Genomic DNA, 24,496 nt, shown 5'->3' on the forward strand with positions numbered 1-24,496 from the left:
ACAAAAATGTCCCCGTGAACACGTATCTATAGATTAAAAATAACGTGACCAACACGGTTTCACGAACTGCCGTGAAACCGTGTTGGAGTATTTCTCATTTGTACCTTTTTTTTTTTTAACCATTGTAAATTTTATATGTTCTTGTTCCGCATGTCACCGAAACGTTCATTTTGTAACCCCACCCACAATCTTTTCCTAAACCTAACCTAAGTCCCGTTCTTGTGCCGCGTGTCAGTTACACGTTCGTCCCGCCCCCAGAGCGCCAAAAAGTGACGCCAAGAGTCCAGGCAGTGAGAATGTTTTGGTATGAAACATGGACGGATAGTCCCAGTGACATCACAAAGAACTTTTAATTAATTAGTTTTTTTTATCATAGTAAATGTAATTTGTTGGGGGGTTTTGACTGTCGGTCGAAACAAAACAAGACATTTGAAGACGTCCCCTTGTCACTGTGTGTCTGACCACATCTCGACAGTATCAGTTTTGCTGATACTTCCTCTGGTGTTAGTTAGAATCCTATATAGCTTCCAATCCGCTGTGATCCTCCCATAAATTACAGTATTTCAGACATCTTCTATTCCTATATATATATATATATATATATATATGTGTATATCCTTCCTCCCTCCTAGCCTTCTACCTGCGGACGGGGGATACAATTTGAATAATATTTCTATCTACCTGCTCTGCACAGAGGACACACATAAGACAGAGGAGAGAGGAGGAGATTGAGCTGATTCTGTGGCTGATGTGTTGAGCTCCGAAGGATTCATCTCTCTGTGTCGGGCCTGATGGATGTGAGGAGCTGCTGGATGTTATTTCTGCAGGAGGAGGAGAGACATTAAACATTGAATCAGCGGTGGGATTCACCCGCAGGGCTGGAACAGTAAATCTGTGCACAGTTGAAGCCGGGCTCGAGGCGCTGCACGTCGTGGTTTTTTAAACATTAAACGGCTGCCTGCCTCGTTCAGTGAATTAAAGCAAACGGGTGGGGGGGGTGAAACAGGAAACGTGACAGAGACGGGAAGATTAGTCATTCATCTTTCAGGTTAAAGCCCAGAGGAGGAATCTTATTAAGGAGGAATTCAGGACAATTTGCGTGCTCCTGTTCTTTTATTCTTGTGAGGTGTATAGTTTTTGATTTCCAGGACATTTAAAAAAAAAAAGTTAGAACTTCTCATAGCTGTCTTCAAAAAATGCACACCAGTTTGATACACAAAACTTAAGTTGTGTATAATCCATCGCTTTGAACATCAAGTATTGGCATTAGTTCTGTCAAAGTTGCACTGTGGATTGTAGGAGGGGGTTAAACCCAGGAAGTGAAAGGGCTTGAGCAGGTGTAGCACAGAAAATGGTTTATTTAACCAATAGTGGCGTCAAATCAGAAAGTAGATATGATCTCCATTATTTATTTACTTTGATGACTTATTGTGTACCAATGAAGGTTGCACATTGTTGGATACGAGTCATTTGTAAAATAAAACAGATGTTTTCTGTCCGTAAAGATTCTACATCAGGGCTGAAACAACAAGTCGTTATTTATCAGTTCAGTTATTAGCCAAACATTCCTAATATTATCTGAGGGTTAGGTTAGGATGCTTGCCTACTCCTCAGTACCTACAGCAGGGGTCTTCAACGTTTTTTAGCCAAGGACCCCTTAACTAGGATTGGGTATTGTTTGGATTTTTACGATTCCGATGCCGAAGCGGTACTTTTAAAATGATTCCGATTCCTAAACCGATTCTTGAAAAACTCAAAAACTGACATCAAAGAAAGGCTCTTTTATAGAGCTGTTTTAATTAACGTTTTAAATTACTTAAATATATAATAAGTATAGTATTTTACGTCCGTTTTGGTGAGCCCGGAGGGAAAACATGGCCTTTTAAAAGTAGCCTACATTTATGGTAGCTGGCTAACGGTAGACTACAGAGAAAGGGTGATATTTTCACGTCCGTTTCGGAGCGACAGAGGGAAAATATTTCAGTCGACACAATAAGTGGAACGGAAATGAGGAACCCAAAATTTGCGTTCTAATCCGGTCCGATTCCTAGCGGTTGCTTAGGAACCGTTTCGGTACCCAACCATACCCTTAACTTAAAGAGAGATGGAGCAGGGACCCCCTACTATATTTTGTATAAAATGAAGTTGCATATTAAACTGGGTCTACAACAACTTGTAGGGCAGCCTAAAGCCTTTATACATACCTTTTTGCATAGAATACTAAGCTATTCAAATAATAATTGTTGGCTTGATTTTATAAATCATGTTTTGATGGTAAACATACATGTGGCAGAGTGAATCCTTAGGATGAACTGGATCTGTGGATGGCCTTAGTGACTACCTCATCTACAGGGCTAGTAAGCAGTTGGAATTTATATTTACTAATAATATGTTGGATTCATGTTAAGACTTTTACATTTTTGAAAAGAATTATATATATATATATATATATATAAATAATTGGAGGCCCCCCTGCAATGACTCTGAGGACCCCCCCATAGGGGCTCCTGGACCCCCTGTTGAAGATCCCTGACCTAGAGGATTTAGGTTGACTCTGGGTGGCCAAAGATCGGCTTAATTCTTCCCTTTTATGGACTCTGGGCTGAACTGAAGATGATGATAAGGAGTTAATGTGCAGCCTCGGGGAACATCTCCTCAGTGAAGCTCCACGTTGCGGCTTCTTCTGCAGCAGCACACATGCATCGTGACTGAATCCTGGCTCAGCAGGCGGTTCATGTGTGGTTTGTGCCTGATTGAGCTTATTAAGGCCTTTACACACACAGACACACACACACACACACGTCACACTGCTTTTGGGGCTTTCCCTCCATGAATCTGTGAACAGCATGCTCGGTTAACCCTTCACATACATCAAACGTCGACATAAATCAAACTCGAGCTGCTCCTCTTGTTTTTTTTATGCTTCACTTCTCTGAGCGCGGGGGCAGCGGGGTTACCCATAATTCTGTGTATGAAATGCAGCGAATCCAGGGCGAAGCGAGGGCTCTGTGGCGGTTAGCGGCCGGGGGGGCTTATCGCTAGCTCACCCGTGTGCTTCCTCGCCCGTGTGCTTATTTTTAGAGGAGCGGTGAGAGGCTAATCGAGACGCTTGTGCTAATGTTAGCGCTCGCTTTACTAGAGCCGTCCTATTGTAACGTCCTGTTTGAACACGATTAGCTTAGGAAAGGAAAGGGGGGGGGGTTATGTCAGGGAGATTCCCCCCTGATTCATTTGGACAGCGGATGCTTTCTAAGAGGCGATAAAAGCCTGTTGGTGCCGTTTTTAAGAGGGATGCAACGTGACTGCCCCTGTGGAGCTGCAGGAAGAGAAGCCCTTTACAGTCAGATCCTTGATGGAGGGATGAGAGGGAGGAGGAGGGGGGGCAAATACTGTAGGTGAGTGGAGTGATGAATATGTGAGGAGCTCTCATCTCCCGCTGTGTCTTCACTTCAAATATGCAGCTTTTTATAAACTGCTGAACAAAGCGGGAAGAGGGAACAGCCAGAGAGAGAAAGAGAGACATTTTTTTTTGTTCCTGCACCGTGTGAACCTCTAGATTATATGGAGCAGTTCAACATTTTAGGAAATCCCTCTGCTTGGCTTTTAAACACAGTTTTTTCCACAAAAATCTACCATCAGCTGCCACCTACTGTGATCTACCAAAATTAGAATTCTGTCATGGCAACAATCTGGTGAAAGCAGATGTCAGCTTTTCTCAGACGTGTGAGCTTGAATGAAAATGAAATATTTCACTGTCCATGTGAGATCGAGACATTTCAAGGGGAAAGACTAAAACGTTAAGGTAATCGGGTGGGGGATCAAAAATTGACCGAACAACAAAACGGCTGAACGAGGAGCGCAGGAACCTGAGTGAGTTGCAATCAGAGCGAGGATGCAGCGGTGAGAGCAGAGTGTGTGCGGGTTATCGCACAGATGAATGGGCCAGCTGCCCGGCTGCAGCTGTCAACGCCCCCGCCGATCGACCGCCACCGTCTCACGGAAACAATCGATACAGGAGGACCGCTTCAATGAAACTCTGAGGCCTCGCTCCGCTGTGTTTCAGGACGACACACACTTCCCGCGCCGTGAAGACCAGCTGCTGCTGCCGCTGCTGCTGCTGTCTGATCCATTCAGTTCAAACAAGTGGATTAATGGAGCATCAGGCCTGTTTCTGCTCTGATTCGATAACAAACTGCAGCTGTGACAGCACTGGTAGCAGCGAGGTACCAGACGATCTGGAAATAAAGTTCACAGCTCGTAAGAACTTCCCTCGTCACCTTGAGTATATCATGGGTCAAATCACGGCATAGCCTCAGTGGAAAACGTATTTGTCATTAAGAGAGGCTGACAAAAATTGTAATTGTTGGTGTTCCTCTAAGAAAGCGATCAGATGTCTATGTCTCATGGTACGTGTCTATTGTCAGCGTCATTTCCACGCTTCCCATTCATTTTTATAGGAGAAGCCGTGCAATGCATACCGGTAGCGCCTCCTTCATTTGCATGAAGTTGCCTGGATTCAACTTAATGCAAATGAGGAGCGGGTAACTCGACGGAGCCAGCATCGGCTCAACGTCTCTCAAAAGCTGGCGAAAGTCTTTTAAACCGACCGTTGTCGATCTGAAATGAAGACCGATTCAGCAACTGCGTGGCCTATCGCTGGCTCGGTGAGCTATTTTCGTTTAATAAGAGATCGTATTCCAAACGAGCCGCCATTATGGTCTGTTTTAAAATCCGGGAGCAGACACACCCACGGGACGTGTTCGTCCAATCAGGTGCAGCCACCGCGGTTACAGGAGGGTGTAGACTGTTGTCTTCGCTGGTCAGTGAAGAGAAACTGGTGGCAAGCCCACTAGCGTGCAATGCTGGGAAGAGGGGCGATCCCTTCAGTGAAAACAACGCGTATATGGACATGTACCATCACAGCTGATCCTTAGGCCGGTTACACACTGCCTGCATTGGCGTGAGCGTGGCCTTTCTGTTGCGTGTCAGCTGCGTGGATTTTTCTACGTCTTTTACACACCAGAAACGTGTCTGACGCGGTGCTGCTGCTGCTAGCCTTGTCTGGACACATGTTTGTTACCATACCATGTTAAAACATAAATATATACGGATTTGATTACAGCAAAGACAACGTCGGCAGTATTGACGGCAAAATAGGCTCCAGAATATTTCGTTCTGTATTGACAGGTGCAATATTAGACATTTATATATCTGCATTTATATCAAAACCTAGAGACTTTCAAACATCAACATGTCATTTATTAATATGTATTTGTGTCTAAACGACATATAAACATCTTTTCCTATTTTGCCTGGAAACGCTTCCAACACGCTTGCATGTCGCGTGAAAAATAGGCGTCGGTTTTATTTCTAGCAGGCACGCGTTTTTCGGCGTGTCACGCAGGCAGTGTGTAAGCTCTAACCTGTTAACACGGGAGCCGAAATATAGACGGACACTCCACGCAGCTGACACGCTCAGGCCAATTAGCCACTGTGTAACCGGCCTAACCCCCATTTTCCACCAGTCGCATCTGCGCTGCGTTGCGGAGGCGCCACGACCCCCGCAAGCAAACCCGGCCATGTAGGTCAACGCTTGATATTCCACCACTCGCAGAACACCCAGAAGCATGTGTGAAGCAGCTCTCCACTCCGCTCCGCTAAATATACAGTACACGCCAGGTCGCGGGGCCGGGCAGGAAGTGAAACAGCGAGAGCATCCAGTCAGTTTACCAAAATAAACCCCCCCCAGAACCGTACACGTCTCCTTTATGACACCATGGAGGACGAGAGATTCATCTTGGAGGTGGAAAAACATAATAGACATCACAGATCCTTTTTATAAGGACAACATATATCAAAATAAAGCACCCAGGTTTAGGGTGATTTTGGCTGTCTTGACTTATCAGTTGTGTCTAGAGGGAGACAGGCAATCAGGGACACACCAGAGACAGACAGACACACACACACAGTTTGGAGTGGCCTGGCCTGGCTGGAATTGGTGGGGGTTGTTATTGGATGACTACCAAACACACACGAGGAGCGAGAGAGAGAGAGAGAGACGTTTTAGAGAATGGAGAGGAGAAAGATCGCTTTTTTTGACCGTTGCAGAGAAATGCACGTCTGGTGTGAATAGCCAGATGCCCGATCAGGCACGAATCTACTCGGTGCTTCATGGCATCAGTATGGCAATGTGCGTCCATCAGACCAACACTTTGGAATAAGATATCTCAACAACTATTGGACTGATTTCAACTAAATCTGTTACGGATATTCATAGCTCTCAGGTGACGAATCCAACCAATTTCCACAAGAAGTTACTGTCTGTAAAGTCAACGCATTCTCATGAACAGGATCGTATGATATCGTACGAAAAGTAAGGCACCCCGATTCGTATGATATCTTACGAAATTAGGCTACCACAGGCTGGTCACGTGACACTTGATACAGAGCTCCGTAAGCTGTCGCCGGCCTTTGGTAGTTGAGTTTAGCCGACAATTGGTTACTGGTAACCGGTTACACAGCACCGCGAGATGGTGGTCCAATCAGCGTCCGTTGCTAGTTGAATTTAGCTGACAAAGGTCACTGTGAGCTGGGTACAGGACACCGCAAAATGACGGTCCTTTCCAGGGCCATGGAAGTTGGGTTTAGCCGACAAAAAGTGAGCTTAAGTGAGGTTACGTTTTGCAAGTGGTGACAGTATTTTGTTTGCCCCTTGAAGCGAATTCTGCTCCCTGGCTTAAAAGCGTTGTGTTTTATGACCCATCCATTCACTGCAAGAAATATGTGCATACAAATTATAAATTAGTGCTTTACTTTTCGTAGCTATATGTACAAATGGTTCATGAGAACAGTCTGGTAAAGTATGTGTTGTTTTAAATAACACAACAGATTGTTTGATTGTGGTTTGTTTTATTGTGTTTAATGACAAAGCTGCAGCATGTGTCACCACAGATTCGTCATGATTACCATATTTTGAAATAATGTGGAGCGATGTTTATTCTGTATCAACTGATAGTGGGGGTGGATAAAGAGGAAGAGGTGGTAATGGTGGTTGGGGGGGGGTTTACATCCTGAGGCCAGTTTTGGTGATTCATCGCCACGCTGATGTGATTTGTGATGCTTTTATTCATGTTGAAGAAGGAAATCGGGGCAGAATAGAATCAAACCGGCGCCCACTCACTTCATTATGAATCTGTTTTATTTTTATTTTTTTGTTCTGCTCCAATGTGCTCCTCTTCCTCTCGGCGAGGAGTACAGCACTGCTGTACGATAATAACACAATACAGGGAAAACAATAAGAAGCTGAATCTGAAAACAAAACGTCAAGTTTTAGGAGGATTCACTGAACATGTGTGTGTTCTTTGCAATGTTCAAAACACTCCCAACAATTTGGATTTTAAAATTTGAAGCCTTAATTGTGTCGCAGACATGACGGAGGAAACGGACTATACATACTGATTATATATTGTCTCGAACCAGCTCCCTAAGTTGTTTTAAAGGTCCCATGGCATGAAAAATTCACTTTGAGTTTTTTTTAACATTAATAGGAGTTCCCCTAGCCTGCCTATGGTCCCCCAGTGGCTAGAAATGGTGATAGGTGTAAACCGAGCCCTGGGTATCCTGCTCTGCCTTTGAGAAAATGAAAGCTCAGATGGGCCGATCTGGAATCTTCTCCTTATGAGGTCATAAGGAGCAAGGTTACCTCCCCTTTCTCTTCGCTTTGCCCGCTCAGAGAATTTGGCCCACCCATGAGAAAGAGACATCATGGCTTGCAAACAAGTGAAGCATGGCAGTTGGTCTAGGCCACACCCCCACCCTCCACCTTGCCCCCCCTTCTCCTCCTCAATAGCATTTAAAGCTACAGACACAGAAATGGAACGTGCTAAGGAAAGCTCATTGTGGGACTGGCTCTAGTGGCTGTAATTCTGCACCAAGGCTGAATTTCGGGAAAGATACTTCAGATACAGTATTAGGGGACCACTAAGGTCTATATAAAAGATACTTCAAATACAGTATTAGGGGACCACTAAAGTCTATATAAAAGAGACTTCAGATGCAGTATTAGGGGACCACTAAGGTCTATATAAAAGAGACTTCAGATACAGTTTTAGGGGACCACTAAGGTCTATATAAAAGAGACTTCAGATACAGTATTAGGGGACCACTAAGGTCTATATAAAAGAAACTTCAGATACAGTTTTAGGGGACCACTAAGGTCTATATAAAAGAGACTTCAGATACAGTTTTAGGGGACCACTAAGGCTTATATAAAAGCATCCAAAAAGCAGCATGTCATGGGACCTTTATCAATCTTGATAGCTTCATGGAAGCATTTACACTTTGCTTCTTGGAGCTCAGACAGCTATCCAATCTGCCCAAGATGTATAAAGGGACAAGGTGCAGATGGTATTAAAGGAAAACAAATGAAATACATTGTTAGCGAATTGCAGACACAATCAGTATAAACTAGAGGTGTGACGAAATCACAGATTAAAATGTGAATGCTATTGTGAGCATGTGCAGAATAAACGGTAAGAGTGAGTTCTCAGACGAAAGAGACGATGGTGGTCTGTCATTTTTCCCCTGTGAATATTAGCCAGTAGAAGTGCTAGCTAGCGACTTTGGTGACTGTAATAACGATAGACTGCTGCAGAGATGTCTAACGCTACACAGCCGCTCTCTCTCTCTCTCAGTCACTCACTCACTCACTCACTCACTCACTCATACTCTTGCCCAACACACACACGCAGAGTGCAGCGTTCAGTTCAGTGTGGCGCTGACTCGCGTATATCGCTCTCTTACTCAGTGTTTTCTTTAAATGAGTCAGAAGCAGAAAGCAAAAACTAACTTTACTTTTAATGATGTTAAAAACAAAGATAAATGTTCTCCCCTCGTCTTAAAATGGTCAAATATCGATACAAGAGCAGCCTTCTTTCTTGTTTACTTCTGCAAAGAAACGCTTGGTTACGTTGTAACCTTGGTTCTCTGAGTAGAGACTATTTTTCCAGTCATACTTCTTAATAGAGCTCAACCGTGACTGCCCACTTTTTTAACGGCTCTGGTACCGGAAGCGTTTCTCCCCATTCAGTTCTTACATTGACGTTGCAAGAAGCTACAAGATGAATAGTGGCATTAAAACATTTGATTTGGCGCAAAAAACATTTTGAAATCGGCCAAAGCGGCAAAGGTACAAGACCTTGTACAGAAACTATCATAGACTTCAATGGCAGAAGCTCGCTCTAGCCTTTGCTGTTTCGCGGGTACGGTAAACGTTTCTGTGGTAACAGCAAGTTAGACCAATCGGAGATGTTGGTGTTATGCTAAGGATTGTGGGTACTGTAGTTTTTCTCCGTAAGATCACAGATTAAACATGTTTTTCTTAAAACAAGGTTGATTTCATACAGACTTCTAGCTTCTACAGGAGCAGAAACTTTCATTTCACAACCACGTAGCTCGTGGTCAGTCTACCTCGGATGGTTTAGACATTATGGCTGATAATCTCAATCCTTATGGAGAAAATCAGTGGCATTTTTACTTCCGGAACCACACTGTTGAGCTCTATTGAAGTTTTCTTTACAAAAGTGTTAAAATCTTGTCTCTTCTCATTCTCGTGAACCCAATCTCTTGTCTCGTCTCGTCTTGTGAGCGGAGTGTCTCGTCACACCCCTAGTACAACAACTTTTGAATCGCCAGATGCGTCAATTCGTTGAGTCATTACCCATACATCTTTATCTGTATGTCCAGGGTCGGGTCCCAAGGGGATGCAGCTTAGCAGAGGACCTCAAACTTCCCTTTCCCGCGAAAATGTGTTAATACAAATTACAGAAAGCATAACATTTTCCTCCAAACTTTAATCTGTAAGATATAGATTTCATTTCTAAGTGACAGGTTTGGATGAACACTGAGATGGTCAGTGTACAATACATGTTTTTAATAGATTTCTTACAGAGTGCTGTAAGGTTCTCTGGATCTGTAAAATTGTCTGAGCACTAATATTTAGTGTCCCTTGTCTTCCCGTCAACCTTGAAAAAAACATTCATAAAACTTCTCTCTCAGAAGGAAACAAACTTGCTTTGAGCGTCGCTTTTGCATTTATTAATCATAATCTTTAAAGAATCAAAATGATGTTGTTTGTATCACTTGTAGATTCATGAATTAAACAAATTAAAGCGTCATGAATCATTATAGGGAATATAGGACCTTATTCTGTGTAGTAATTTAGGTGACAAACCACTTTACAGGATAATATAAGGGTGTAAAAGCTCTGAATATCATTATATTAAGTGTTCCAACAGAAAATTACAGTTTTTACTCCACTGCTTAGGAGAACTTACGATGAAAACAAGAACTTTTGAGACTGATTGAAGTCAGTTTCAGATGTTTATTTTCAAAAATATTATCAATCTGCAGGCTAAGTGTGAACAGTGTCAAACAGCATGCGATTTTAACTTGGCAGGATTGATTTTGCCAATATGGCAACAAGAGGTTTATGTGGTTGTTTTGGTGACGAGCCGGCAAGAAAACTGTGAAAAGATGAGTCAAACCTGCGTTGTCACAAAAACCTGAGAGAAAATAAGAGCTTACTGCTTTAGAGGACAACACAGACGTATACAAAAACAAATACTTTGTTCACCACACATTCACCACATCACGAAGAGTCTTCAAGAGAGAACTGGGACTGTGGTCAGTTTGGATTCATGTTCGTTAGATTGATTTCTAATCATAAGTTTGCCATACATTGCAGGGTTGGTGGTCCTTTTCCACATGTCGTAGTGTCCTGGAGCCATACCCCAAATTTCTCTAGATGTGTGCATGTGGTAGGGAAAAAACCTCCTGGAGTGCTTCAATATGTTCTAACACACAGATTCTACAAAATATCGCTAAACACGCTAAACACATTTCATCCCACACCTCCATTTGTTGGCATAACTGTTTGTCTTGCATTTCACGTTTTCTTAACACTGTAGAGGAAGGAGCACTTTGAGGGACCTGGAGCCAATCAGTAAGCCACAACTCAGATTAAAGAGCCAAAGGTACATTCGCCACACTGGCCAATGAGTGATGTTGGATAATAACCTGAAGCGCCAGATGGTTTGATAACATAGAATCATCTGAGAAGCCGTTATTGGAAACTGTTTGGAAAAGAAAAAAAATACCTGGCAGGTGATGGGATGAACCATCCGCCTATCACATCCGCCATGTTGTTCTGAACGAAGAGTTGCACCCGTCCACACACACCTAAACCACAACCGTAACTGCCAGTAGCTCCTCACCGGAAGCTGATTGGTTTGGTAAGCTGGTAGTTCAGACACAAATACATTACTTGCAGCCTGACCAGTTGGATTTTTTTCGTACGATATGAGATCCCGCAATTCTCGCGTTATCTCGTGATATTGCGAGAATCCAGCTGCCCTGCAAGGATAAAGTTCAGTTCAGACACATGGAAGAGCAGGATACAAGCGATTAGCATCAAGAAGCTACTGCTCACAAGCTTAATCACATGATTTTAACAAAATGATGGAAAGTTACTGTCCAAGCTAAGAGAGACACCTAAATAAATCTTTGGCAACAACGTCTGAGCTTCAGTCTGTTGTTTTCTTTGTGTTTCTGCAGGAAGTGCAGGGACTCCGGTCACCTTCAACGAGAACGGCGACGCTCCCGGACGCTACGACATCTTCCAGTATCAGATCAACAACGTGTCGACGGCAGAGTATAAGGTCATCGGACACTGGACCAATCAGCTGCATCTGAACGTAAGTACCAATCATCTCAATTTTTTATTTTGTCAGCATCTGTCAAACAGTGAAGTTGATCAGAGTGTACCAAGTCATCAATGAAGTGATGATGATGATTTTAACATGTATAAAGCATAAGAATGGAGTTGGTACTAAAGATAATTCTGTGGAAGATGGAATTGGGGCCAACATGGTTATAAATAGCTCAAATCATGTCACTGACGTTAACACTTAACGTTACTTACAGTACTTTCTCTTTTCCATCCCCTATGGGATAGAAGGCTGCAAATAGATCCCTCCATCGCAATTAATCCTTGGCAACACGCTACACATCTCCCCATGACAGGTGCATATTGACCAGCAGCTCCTCATACTTTTAGAAACACCAACTAGCAGGGCCGTTTCTAGCTTTTGGAGGCCCTGTGTAAAACTTGTTTTGCTTTTGCATAGGGCCCTGAAAAGGGCCAACTTCTTCTTAAAGAACAGTCCTGTTTTCACCAACTTGGGCCAAAAGGTTGATGATTAATCATCTAATCATTTTTATGATGTTTTATTTATGTTAAAGGTCACTATGAATTATTCTAACTAATGATAATGTAGAAAAACAAGGATTTTAATTTTGGGAAGGTCCACATTTATTTCGGGACGGCTTAGATTGTATTTCGGGGCGGTTCAGGGAGGATGGTGAAAAAAGTTAAGGTTGAGCCCTGCCCGGGCGTACATTCTGTCCACTGCCCAATGAACAAAAATTGTCTGTGTAAATTCCCCTCTATGCTGTAGAGTGCGTTTGTAGTCGTGGTTAACAGTCCGTTAACAGAGCCTGAAGCATCATTACTATTTCTGTTGTTACCCACAGTTGGATGTACTGTACTTTGAACTCGTATTTAGAGCGGTGGTTAAGCCTCTGAGCTCACTGACGTCGTCGACGAAACAACGTTTTATGCAACACGGTCTCACGGCAGTTCGTCAAATAGTCACATTATTTTTAATCTATTGATTCGTGTTCACAGGGACGTTTTTTGCGTTTTTTTTCCGTGGTGGCCAGCACGAAATGGTCTATACGGAGATTAACGGGGGAAAGCAGACGTCACACCCCGGGGGAGGAAGCCTCACACGCAGGGACACGGCCGCGGGGGACGCGCGACAATAACGGGATGGCGGAGGTTGGGGTTAGGAAAAAAACAACGGGGAAAGGACACCTCACACGCCGGGAGACGGCTGCAGGGAACGTGCAACAATAACGGGAAGGTTAACGGGGAAACAAAACGCCACACGCGGGACGCGATCCCCGGCCTCCGGGGTGAAAGTCTAGAATTGTTTGACCCATCCCCCAACCAACCTCCTTACGCGGATTTTCGGCATTTCATACTACTCGCTACCGTAGTCGTGCTGTGACCACAACATGTGCTTCCCATTTTAATACATTAGTTTACATTTTCGTGCTGGCCACCACGAAAAAAAAACAACAAAAACATCCCCGTGAACACGAATCGATAGATTAAATAACGAGACCATTTCATGAACTGCCGTGAGACTGGGTTGTTTTATGTCATATTTAATATCATAGATCCAGATCAATACAGTGTAGAGACTTTTTTATTTCAACTATCCTGTCCATGCTATTGTCCTGATTGCCAGGACTTGGGAGAACAATTTCCAAAAGCCAAAACTCTTTGTGATTGTGATTTCAATACAATTCTGTTGGATTCAATTTCCGTTTAGTTTTTTTCTTTTGTCTTTATAGTCCTTTAACAATGTATACGCTTGTGTGACATCCCTGCAGCATACAGGTTAAATGAGCTGTTCAGCTTCTCGGTTTGAAGATGAATGTTGACCACCCTGGTTCCTCCTCCTCCCTCCCCTCAGATGGAGGCCCTGCAGTGGACCACCGGAGACTCCTCCCTGCCGGCCTCAGTGTGCAGCCTGCCCTGCCGGACCGGTGAGAGGAAGAAAGTGGTGAAAGGCGTCCCGTGCTGCTGGCACTGCGAGCGCTGCGAGGGATACCACTTCCAGGCCAGCGAGTTCACCTGCGAGCTCTGCCCGTACGAGAAGAGGCCCGACCAGAACCACACAGGCTGCCAGCCCATCCCAATCATCAAGCTGGAGTGGCACTCACCCTGGGCGCTGTTGCCCGTCTTCATCTCCATCCTGGGCATCATCGCCACCACCTTTGTCATCGTCACCTTCGTCCGCTACAACGACACCCCCATTGTTCGCGCCTCCGGCCGGGAGATGAGCTACGTGCTGCTGACGGGCATCTTCCTGTGTTACATCATCACCTTCCCCATGATCGCTGCCCCCGACGTGGTCGTCTGCTCCTTCCGCCGCATCTTCCTGGGCCTCGGCATGTGCTTCAGCAACGCTGCGCTGCTCACCAAGACCAACCGCATCCACCGCATCTTCGAGCAGGGCAAGAAGGCGGTGACGGCACCACGCTTCATCTCACCAGCGTCCCAGCTGGCCATCACCTTCTCGCTCATCTCCGTTCAGCTGCTGGGTGTCCTCGTGTGGTTCGCCGCCGACCCGCCGCACACCTTTGTGGACTACGGGGAGCAGCGCACGCAGGATCCCGGGAACGCTCGTGGCGTCCTCAAGTGTGACATCTCCGACTTATCGCTCATCTGCTCGCTGGGATACAGCATCCTCTTGATGGTCACATGCACTGTTTACGCCATAAAGACGCGTGGCGTGCCAGAGACCTTCAACGAGGCCAAACCCATTGGATTTACTATGTACACCACCTGCATCATCTGGCTCGCCTTCATCCCCATCTTCTTTGGAACGGCACAATCGGCAGAGCGGGTGAGTGTGCTTCTCTGATAAATAATGCATTGTCATGTTTTATGTAATGTTCAGCCCTCCAACAGAGTTTATAAATGGAAACGCACACAGTCAGCAGCATCTACATGTACTCACACACAAACTGTATGTTTTTGTGTTACACTGACTACGTTGACATGTCCTTAATATTCAGTTTTTTTGCCCTTATTCCAAAAAAACACAATATTCCAACTAAGCTGTTAACATGGCTAATGAAAGCCACTAATATTCCCGTTTACATGCAGTCGTGCTTAATAGGATTTTCCACCGGTGGCGCCCTTATTGGACCGTGCGAACACAGCCTCGCTTTTTCATTCCTTCAACAATGTTCTTGAAAAGGTCGGTGTTGCGATGTTTGAGCATATCCAAAAACCTGTTGATACCCAAGTCTTTCATAATCTTTAAAAGTAGCTGTGTGTTCTCCTTTTCTTTTGGGCATGCATCTCTACCGCAGCCCTGCAAACTGTTGTCTGCTTGGTCTGTGTCCAGCAACCATAGCAACGCACAGAGCTGACCATAAACAGCCAAAAAGCCGTAAACTGTCACAAACTGCGGTAAAAACCCCTATTGAGACGCATATTCCTTATGTGCTGTATACATGTCCAAATAATGCTTCTAAAACCAGAATAATACCGGCATATCGCACATCTGAGCCGAATAATGCAAAATTCGCAAAAGGGCCTTAAATTATGTATCCAAACGGAATATGCTGTTTACATGGCCTGTATTAAATTTGGAATATTGCCATATTCGTGACAGTGACCCTTATACATTGCCATGTGGTTATATGTCTGTCTGTCTGTCTGTTTGCGTACAGATTTTGTCATCCTGAGAGCGCTCCAACCATGCAAGATGCAGTCACAGAAATTTACAGCTGTGAAGTTGAGATCAAAATGAAGGCAGAGTTAAAAAGCAAGTGCGCTGTAAGTTTTCTGATATGCATAACTAACAAATAAGGTTGAGGCTTTACAGTTATTAATCCCAGTAAGTCTCCATTACTGTTAGATTTTGTGCTTCCCGTCTTCTTTCAGATATAGTCAACAGAAGAAGCATCAAATTTTCATTTGATCCGCGGACTGCTAACCGTTGAAGTGTTTCTGTCAGATTTAATCAGCTCTAGCTAGCTAGATGTTAACATTAGCCTTGTGATGTGTGACTAACATTATGTCATCTCTGGTAATGTTTGCTGAGGTTGCTGAAATGTAAACTTCCCCAAATCCAACAAGGAGCTTGCCGCTAGCATTAGCTTAAACTCAATACTTTCCTCCTTTGACTTCTGGAGAGCTGCAATCATTCCCTAACTAACTGCTAGCTGCTCGTCAGTAATTGCCTCCAAACTGCTTGTGCATTCTCAAAACTACAATGTCTTGTATTCTGCCTTAAACACATGTAACACGTATTTTTCTTTTCATGAGACAGCACTGTCTCAAACCATCTGACTGACTAATTGATTAGTTTCTGATCAGCACAGGCACAGCGCAGCCTGTTCTGCAGCCTCTCGACACAAAACTAATTAGAGCAGAATTAAATTTAGCACATTCAGAGACAAACAGTTTTTGGGTTGAGTTTGCTGTAAGCGAGCTGCCAGATGGAGGATTTTGCTCATTATCGTGTCTGTGGGGAGAACTCGAGGACAGGTGGAGCGATTCACTGTCACTGTCTTTTTTTTTTCTGCTGCTACTGTTCAGTAACTAAGGACTTTTTGTTTCAGATTCAAACCAGGGACACACTGCACGAATGATCACAACCCTAATTTGGACATGACATCTGATTTAAAATTGTGTGAGGAAAAGCTGTAAAAGTGACACAGTGGTTTGAGTCTCAGACTGAAATACTGACCTGAAGAGTTCTAGACAGGTCAGGCATCAAATTATTGTAGATGTCCAAAGTTAGAAAGCTGTTTCCTAGGAGCGATTTAACCTGATTCAACCAGACTTGAACTTTTAAGTATCTTGTGTGTCTTGAATAAGATAATCTTTTTTTCTTTTCTTTCTTTCTTTCTTTATTTGTATAGGGACATGTATGTAGCATAGACCTATTCCACACATCAAAGCATTTATAGCCAAAGCAAGTTTGCAATGCACGTCCCTAAATGGACCTTTTTTTTTCTTCTAATACAATAAACTCGACACCTACAGAAAAGACAGTAGAGAACACAAACTCATCAATAGATAGGCCTACATACTTTCAAATGCAAAACTCAAACAATACAATAGGCCTACTTAAAGCAAACTTAAAGCTATAGTGCGTAGTTTCTGTCTCCCCCATGGGGAATTCTAATGAATGACAACAATTCTGTCGGCGCGTCCACATGATACAAGCCTTCCGTGATCGCGCACAACCCCCCACCCCTCCTTCCACGCAGTTGCTACGTAGCCAAGGAGGACACGGAGGATTCCAAAAACATGATGGACTCTTCAGAGTTTCTGCGCGCGAAAGTCGCCGGACGACACCCAATTTCTAAACACAGCCATGCTGAGAAATACAGAGAGACTTTTGTGGAGCCGATAGTCTTAATTAGCTTTGTAGCCTAGTCATTTGGCAATGGCATGAATGTAACTGATGTTCATTATTATAAAAAAAAGTTACGCACTAAAGCTTTGACAAAGCGGGATGTTTCAGATATTCAATCGGCCGGTCAGTCGGTCCACCTTTGGTCCCGACTGAAATATCTCAACAAATATTCGATAGATTGCCATAAAAATGTGTGCAGACGTTCTAATGGATAAAGTCTACTAACTTTGTTAATCCCCTGATTTTCCTATATGGCTTCAAGGTTGAAATTTTTGTTATTTAGGGAAATAGCTCAACAACTATTTGATGGACTGGCCATGACATTTTAGAGCGGTTTGGAATTTGCTCAGTTGACATCTTCGAACTTTCCATGATTCTGAGCACCTGTAGAACTTCTTGTTTATTTTGATTTTAAAAGTTGGACAGTTTATTCCTGACCTTGAAAACAGACAAAAATCATCTGAATTCATTCCCCACAAGGATGTGATGCAGTCTGAAGGTGTGTTCGGACAGAAAGCAAAGCAAACTTTTGAGTTGTGTCATTTGAGCGGATTCGAACGGCGGACTCCAAACATCCAATGTAACTACTGTACGTTTTCTGTAAGCTCGCTAGCGTACATGGGGCGCACGCTCTACCAGGTGAGCCATCCAGGCGCCCCGCGGCTTCAGTTTTTACCTCGGGTTGTTTTTGCACGGAGAAATGACTGACGAAGCAGATTCAGACCGAGCCTTCAGACACGCTCAGATGAAGATTACATCACCATCCCCGAACAGACTGAGGTGTGACATCAAGCAGCCGGCGGCTTCCACCCCCTCGAGGCTTCAGAGTACAGAAGTCTGCAGACACCAGACACTTTTTCCTGCATCAAATTTCAGGTGTTTTTTTTTCCGAAAAAACTGAAGCCAAAAGGAAGGGAATACAATGTCCTAAGAAGAACTTTTTATTGCACAGAGAAAAGAGACATCTATTTTGTATTTTTCTGTAATCCCAATGCAGACAGACTGTTTGTTTTAAAGCCTTGGAGCGTCCACATTGTTAATTGTTGAGAGAAACCTAACAAGCACCTCGGGCGTTCTTATACATTATTCAGTGAACACTGTTGTGGCTGCTGTTCGACTCTTTATTAATCTGCTGCTGCAGCTCAAGCTGACCCGTCCCGCCTGCAGTAAACAGGAAAACAATGTGATGGGTTTCATTAAAATTAGACCTGGTAAATCGATAAAAACCTGTACCTCAACAAAGCATTTAAAATGTAAATACAAGTCTGTTTCCGTTCACGTCTAAGTTGATTTATTCTGTGAAATCATTCGACCAGAAGCTATTCTTTCACAGGACACGGGATGATTTAAATACGTCTTTGTTTGGCAGTGTAAGCTGAAGATAGAGGTATTAGAAAACAAGTTCTGGAAAAGTTTAATGGGCAGTAGAAACAGAACTGCTCAAAGTTGAAGTATGTCGGTGTTGAATGAAGTGTGAGCACTGATGGATCCGTAGTTTTGAAAACAATAAGTGCACATTATTTACTTTAGTAACTTTGGTTAAAGATTCTAAAAGAAAGTTTTGTCTCGAGTTGAAGCACTGAAAGAAGTGAAAGAAGCTGAAGTGGCTGTTAAAAAAGTGCTGTTTGGACTTTCGATTTAGGGTGTAACCACCAAGAAGTGTCAGTTTAAAGGTCCCATGGCATGAAAATTTCACTTGATGAGGTTTTTTTAACATTAATATGCGTTCCCCCAGCCTGCCTATGAAGAAATGGCGATAGGTGTAAACCGAGTACTGGGTATCCAGCTCCGCCTTTGAGAAAATGAAAGCTCAGATGGGCCGATCTGGAATCTTCTCCTTATGAGGTCATAAGGGGAAAGGTTACCTCCCCTTTCTCTGCTTTGCCCACCCAGAGAATTTGGCCCACCCATGAGATAGAGACATCATGGCTTTCAAACGAGCAAAGTGGCAGTTGGTCAAGGCCACACCCCCACCCTCCACCTTGCTACAGATACAGACAGACAGATACAGTATTAGGGGACCACTAAGGTCTATATAAAAGAGACTTCAGATACAGTATTAGGGGACCACTAAGGTCTATATAAAAGAGACTTCAGCGCTGCGGAGGAGGGTCTGGCTAGTCTACACAGCATTCCGGGATGGGAGAAAAACGTGCTGTGGTTTATTGGTATGTCTTTAAACCAATCACAATCGTCTTGGGCCCACTATGCACCGGACGGAGCAACGGTGCCTCTGCAAAATAGCCTCAGGAAGGAACTTGTTTTGGTGGAACATGTGTACGTTCAAAAGTAGTTTTAGTCGTGCAACAGAAAACTCAGATTGGACAGATAGTCTAGCTAGCTGTCTGGATTTACCCTGCAGACATCTGAGGAGCAGTTAACCATAGTCCTCACAAATCCACCGGAGGTTAGAACGCCAACACAGCAAGCAGAAGGTGACGGACGTTGGCGGAAATTCCGGCGGCACCTGCACAATCCCGGAAATGAAACGTCGTTGATATAGACTAAGGGAAATGTGACGATACCAAACCACGGCCAAGCAGACCAATCACAGTTATTGAAGTCTGCGTCGCCACGACGTGTAGTTACGTTTCTGGGGAAGTGAACGCAAAGCCACGGCGTAATGTCTGTTCCGTACCGTAGATTCAACGCAGAACCATAAATCAAACTTAATCACTGAAGATTCAGACAAAACAAGTGAAAACTAAAAGCGGCTGAACCGCAAGTCACGAAAAGAAGCTGAAGTGGCGGTTAAAATGTGGATGAAGTCTCGCTCACTGGGTGTACACCGGATGAAAAGAGATGAAGTCATGTTGGAGTTGTTCTCCAAGTTAAATGTCAACAGTCAGGAAATAGACATGCATTCAGGGCCGTAAATACACAGGAGGTCAGAGGTCAGTCTGTTCATTTAGTGAGGGATCAGTGCTGTCGGTCGGCAGTAAGTTTGGCCTTTTTCAACATCTGCAGCTGCTGCCCTCAAACGAGAGTGAAGAGAAAAAGATCCAAACACAACAACGCAGGCAGTCCATTGTTTTGTAGATCAAGATGATATTAACTCCAGATGAATTTGTACTCTTCGTCCATCCTCTTGTAATGCAATTCTGCAAATACTTCACTGTAACATGTCTTGGAAGAAAACAATTTATTAATAAACATTTTGACTTTTTTTCTCTCCCATCCATCAACAGAAAAAGTCGAATTCCATAATGCTATACATCCACGTTGGGCGAAAGTAATTGCCTGGAGTTTCATCATCATCATCATCATCATCGTTTCTCTGACATATTGAGCCTGAGGATGCAGGTTACTGCTCGCTCTGCCGAGCTGTTCTGGTTTTCTGCATCACTCTAAAACGAAGAGGACACTTTTACAGACGAATGTCAAATTTGAGACCTCACTATAAAGTCAGCGTTTAGGAGGGTAATGGAGGATTCTTGTCGGGTCAAAAACCTCTTCCCTTGGATTACATCAACCCCCAGATTGAATGATTTCAGGCCTAAAAACACCCAGGCACGAGGTCTCCTTCATATCTTATTCTCACCCATTCACTGATTGAGATTGTTATTGTTATTAAAGAGGTTATTGCTTGCCATGGATGCAGTCATTTACCTTTTCCCTGTTTAATACACTAACGGCTCAATGGATCAGCCAGTGATGGAAAGTAACTAAGTACATCTACTCGAGTACTGGATCTAAGTAAAACTCCTGAGGCACTTGTACGCTACATTTCAGAGGGAAATACTGTACTTTTTATGAAATTTATCTGGAGTTTCTGCTTAATCTACATTTGCAGATAAAGATTTGTCAAATTGCATGATGAGTTATCCGAATATGATGAAGTATATAAAGTAGTTAAAATTAGCTCCTCCCCCACTAAGGTCTATATAAAAGAGACTTCAGATACAGTATTAGGGGACCACTAAGGTCTATATAAAAGAGACTTCAGATACAGTATTAGGGGACCACTAAGGTCTATATAAAAGAGACTTCAGATACAGTATTAGGGGACCACTAAGGTCTATATAAAAGGATCCAAAGAGCACCATGTCATGGGACCTTTAATTCATTTAAAGGTGGTCTACTTTGGCTCGGCTACAGCTCTGTGTCTGTCCCTCTGTTTCACTCACCACTGAGTCTGGCACCCTCAAACACCCAAAACACTATCTGACTATCTCTCACTGGGTATTATGTTGAACGTTTCTGATTTATTAAATAATTGCTTTAAAGCATTCCAACTAAGTTTTGTGTTGGAGTTTGTAACATTCAAACATGTATCGGTATCATTAACTACTAATAATCGTATCGGTATCTGCCTTGAAAAAACAGTATCGGTCGATCCCTAATCTCCATGTACCTATGTATTCATGGCGACGATTTAACGCAGAAGCATAAATTGGCCAGCCTGACAAGCCAGACCCACATCGGGATGTTGGGTCTGGGAACTCACCATTGGCAGGGCTCAATCCGAGGGGCGGGATAAACGGTTGTCTTTCAAATTCCCTCTCTATTCAAAATACCCTCCTCTAGGGTGCGTCTAGATTTTTAGGCTATAAATTGGCCTTACTGAGTACCACATGTTCCTGCTGATTGCTCAGTTGCATAAACTGGCTACAAGACTGAACATCAGCACAAATGCATATACACGAGTGCCTTGGTCTTTAGGGCATCACAGCCGTGCCAATCATGAGGTTAAAGCACACCCTCCCATGTAAAATGGCCTAATTATCTATGAGGACGCTCACTCACTGACATTTACAGTAGCAGCTGTGCTGGCCACAGCTGAGGCCAACACAGAGGGAAGCCAGAGAATCACTAATAAGCACATCAGAGGGGCTAGGTTCCTGAATGCAGCCCCAGCTGCCTGGGGAGGCGTTCACTAAACAGGCAGGTAGACGGAGCAGGAGAGTCGGGGCCTCTGGGAGAGAGCCACGCTGCCTCCATCCATAATGAACCAGGCTTTGATATTCAGCCGGAGGATCCCAGAGAAAATTAACATGCAGCTTCCACCCACAGCAGCTCCTCTTCGGAATCCAGCTCCTCTGACCTCAACTGATGAGCTACTTTATTATGCTTACGGTGCTATTATTACTGTTATTATCAGCGTCTACACACACTTCACACTGCCAGGATTTACAGTACTTAGGAGACAAAGAATCACACCAAAATACGCTTTACTCCCCTCTGATATGCAGGGTTATATCTCCTTACTTTACAAACCACACAAGATGACATGTAAAGACCACATATTTGCTTCTCTTTTGATGGAGCTAGGCTAGCAGTTCCCCCCTGTTTCCAGCCTGTGTGCTAAGCTAGGCTTAACAAGTTCTCCTCCAAACCATGTGACGCTCAGCGTAAATTCTTTCAGGAAGACTTCTATGCCTCTCTCTCTCTCTCTCTCTCTCTCTCTCTCTCTCTCTCTCTCTCTCTCTCTCTCTCTCTCTCTCTCTCTCTCTCTCTCTCTCTCTCAGCTTAATCAACTGCATTGTCATCAGCTGAATGTGGGCGTTTACTCTCAGTTAAACCAACCAGACTTGACTCATCATTCCCATCACCCGGGGTTCCTCCATCCCAAGCCCCGCTTCAAATCACATCCATCCAGATCTTCAGGCTTCCTTTATCCCTTTAACACCTCCACCAGTGTCTAGACTCCATCGGGTGGTTGGGAGGGAGGGGGGGTATTCCTATATATCCACGGCCTCTATACCCCTTATAAATTAACATTGTGATGGAGTCTAATCGTACTTATTATCCGATTCTAAAGATATCAACCCATTATGCACCATGTTCATTAATCTTATTTCACTCTTATATGAAGTCTTTACTGATTAAAATGACTATATAGGCCGTTTATTCCTACCTTCTAAAACACGTGTCAAACTCAAGGCCCGCAGGCCAAATCTGGCCCCTCGCAGTTTTTGATCCGCCCCGCGTATCAGTTTAGGTTCACAATAAATTTTGGCCCGCTTGGTTTTTGTAGCTTTTTTCAATGTTTTGTTGCTTTTTCTCAAGTTTTTGTCACTTTTGCAGATGCTTTTGGTGCCTTTTTTCCGACCTTTTTGGGGCCTTTTCTGGCGTTTTTTCCAATGTTTTTGTTGCATTTTTCTTTCATGGCTAAGTTACTTCTTTGGGGCTTTATGTGGACCAATCTTTAAGTGAGAAGGCTATATGAGACACGCAATAATCCTGTAAAAGATCCTTGACTTTTTCGATGAAATAAAAGCATGTGGATAAACTAAACAAGAATCACATGACTTGATGGGATTCTTAGTTTCCAGTGTGGCCCTTAGTCAAATTGAGTTTGACACCTCTGCTCTAAAATGACCAATGTTTTCACAAATTCGCGCCTCTGGTGTTGACAGAAGATACGAGCCACAGGACTGTTTTCCGTCCTCATATCTAAACCACAGAATGTAAGCTTGTGGTTTTAAGCGTGTCGTAACGTAAAACAGTCGCAGTTTGGTTATGTTTAGGCACCAAAACTATTGGCTGGGTTTAGAAAAAGGTCGTGGTTTGGGTCGAAATCATGGATTGTAATGTTACTTTGCTTCCGGTTATGCACATTCCGTTTGAAGAATATAGTTCCCGGTTTGTTTACAGTTAGAAGACGGCTGTGTCTCATGTTACGTTGTTTTTTGTACACGCTGTGACTCTATAAATCACAACATGTAAATAGGAACATGTTGGCGTTATTTTGTCACTTATTGGGAGCAGTAGGATTACTGGAACCATTCACCTGCATGTTCTGTGCTGGTCTGATGCCGCTGGAGCCGTCAGACAGCGTTACAGCACTGAGATGAGAAGGGTATGTATGGACTTGTCTAACTCTGGGGTTTACGGTGAATAAGATAAATTCCCAATAAGTCGGCCTGTTCCTTTAAATTAAACTACCGATATACAGGAAACGACTAAATGACTGTCAACGAAAGGGCTGGCTACAGGATTCAAAACTTTTTAGGCACCGACTGAATTCCCTCCAAAGTTCCGCGTGTCAAAAAATGCCTCGTCATTCAATACCCAATCTCAATACAGTGAGCCAATCGGCACGCAGCATTGTTCTACCAAGATCTAAAAAAAATTGTGATGCTCTGTCAAACGTAACACGTCGTGGAGACGCACAGGGAACACTCTACGAGCACATCTGCTCGGCAAACGGTCCGCGTACTTTACACGTTCAGTGTAGCCGAACGAATCCTCCAATCCTGAAGAATCCTGTCAAAAAATCAATCTGCACTGAGGGATTTCTGTAAATATCCCTGACAAACATTTGCTTAGAGAGATTTACGATTACTGCAGTGCTTTGTTTTTTCTATAAATGTCATTTCTTTGAACTTGATGAAAGTCCGTTTTTTTTTTTTTCCCGTTTAGGACACTTTAGCTTCAGTCCAATAAATAACAGACGAGTGACATTAAAAGCAGGAACATCCGGA

General features: G+C 43.6%; 1 protein-coding gene across 3 annotated transcripts in view; it reads left to right on the top strand.

Moving 5' to 3' along the window:
* grm8b (glutamate receptor, metabotropic 8b) overlaps positions 1-24,496 on the top strand; it is a 157,067-nt gene that overhangs the window by 119,041 nt on the left and 13,530 nt on the right. For 2 of the 3 annotated variants that reach the window (XM_028584871.1, XM_028584873.1), the window contains 2 exons: positions 11,614-11,753; positions 13,602-14,537. In XM_028584871.1, coding sequence (XP_028440672.1) covers positions 11,614-11,753; positions 13,602-14,537 — 1,076 coding nt within the window. Of the gene's footprint in view, positions 1-11,613; positions 11,754-13,601; positions 14,538-20,257; positions 20,634-24,496 lie in introns of those variants that run through there. The other variant, XM_028584872.1, reaches the window with a different exon arrangement.

Source organism: Perca flavescens, chromosome 8 (genome assembly GCF_004354835.1).
Source record: "Perca flavescens isolate YP-PL-M2 chromosome 8, PFLA_1.0, whole genome shotgun sequence".
In the NCBI taxonomy this organism is placed as follows: domain Eukaryota; kingdom Metazoa; phylum Chordata; class Actinopteri; order Perciformes; family Percidae; genus Perca; species Perca flavescens.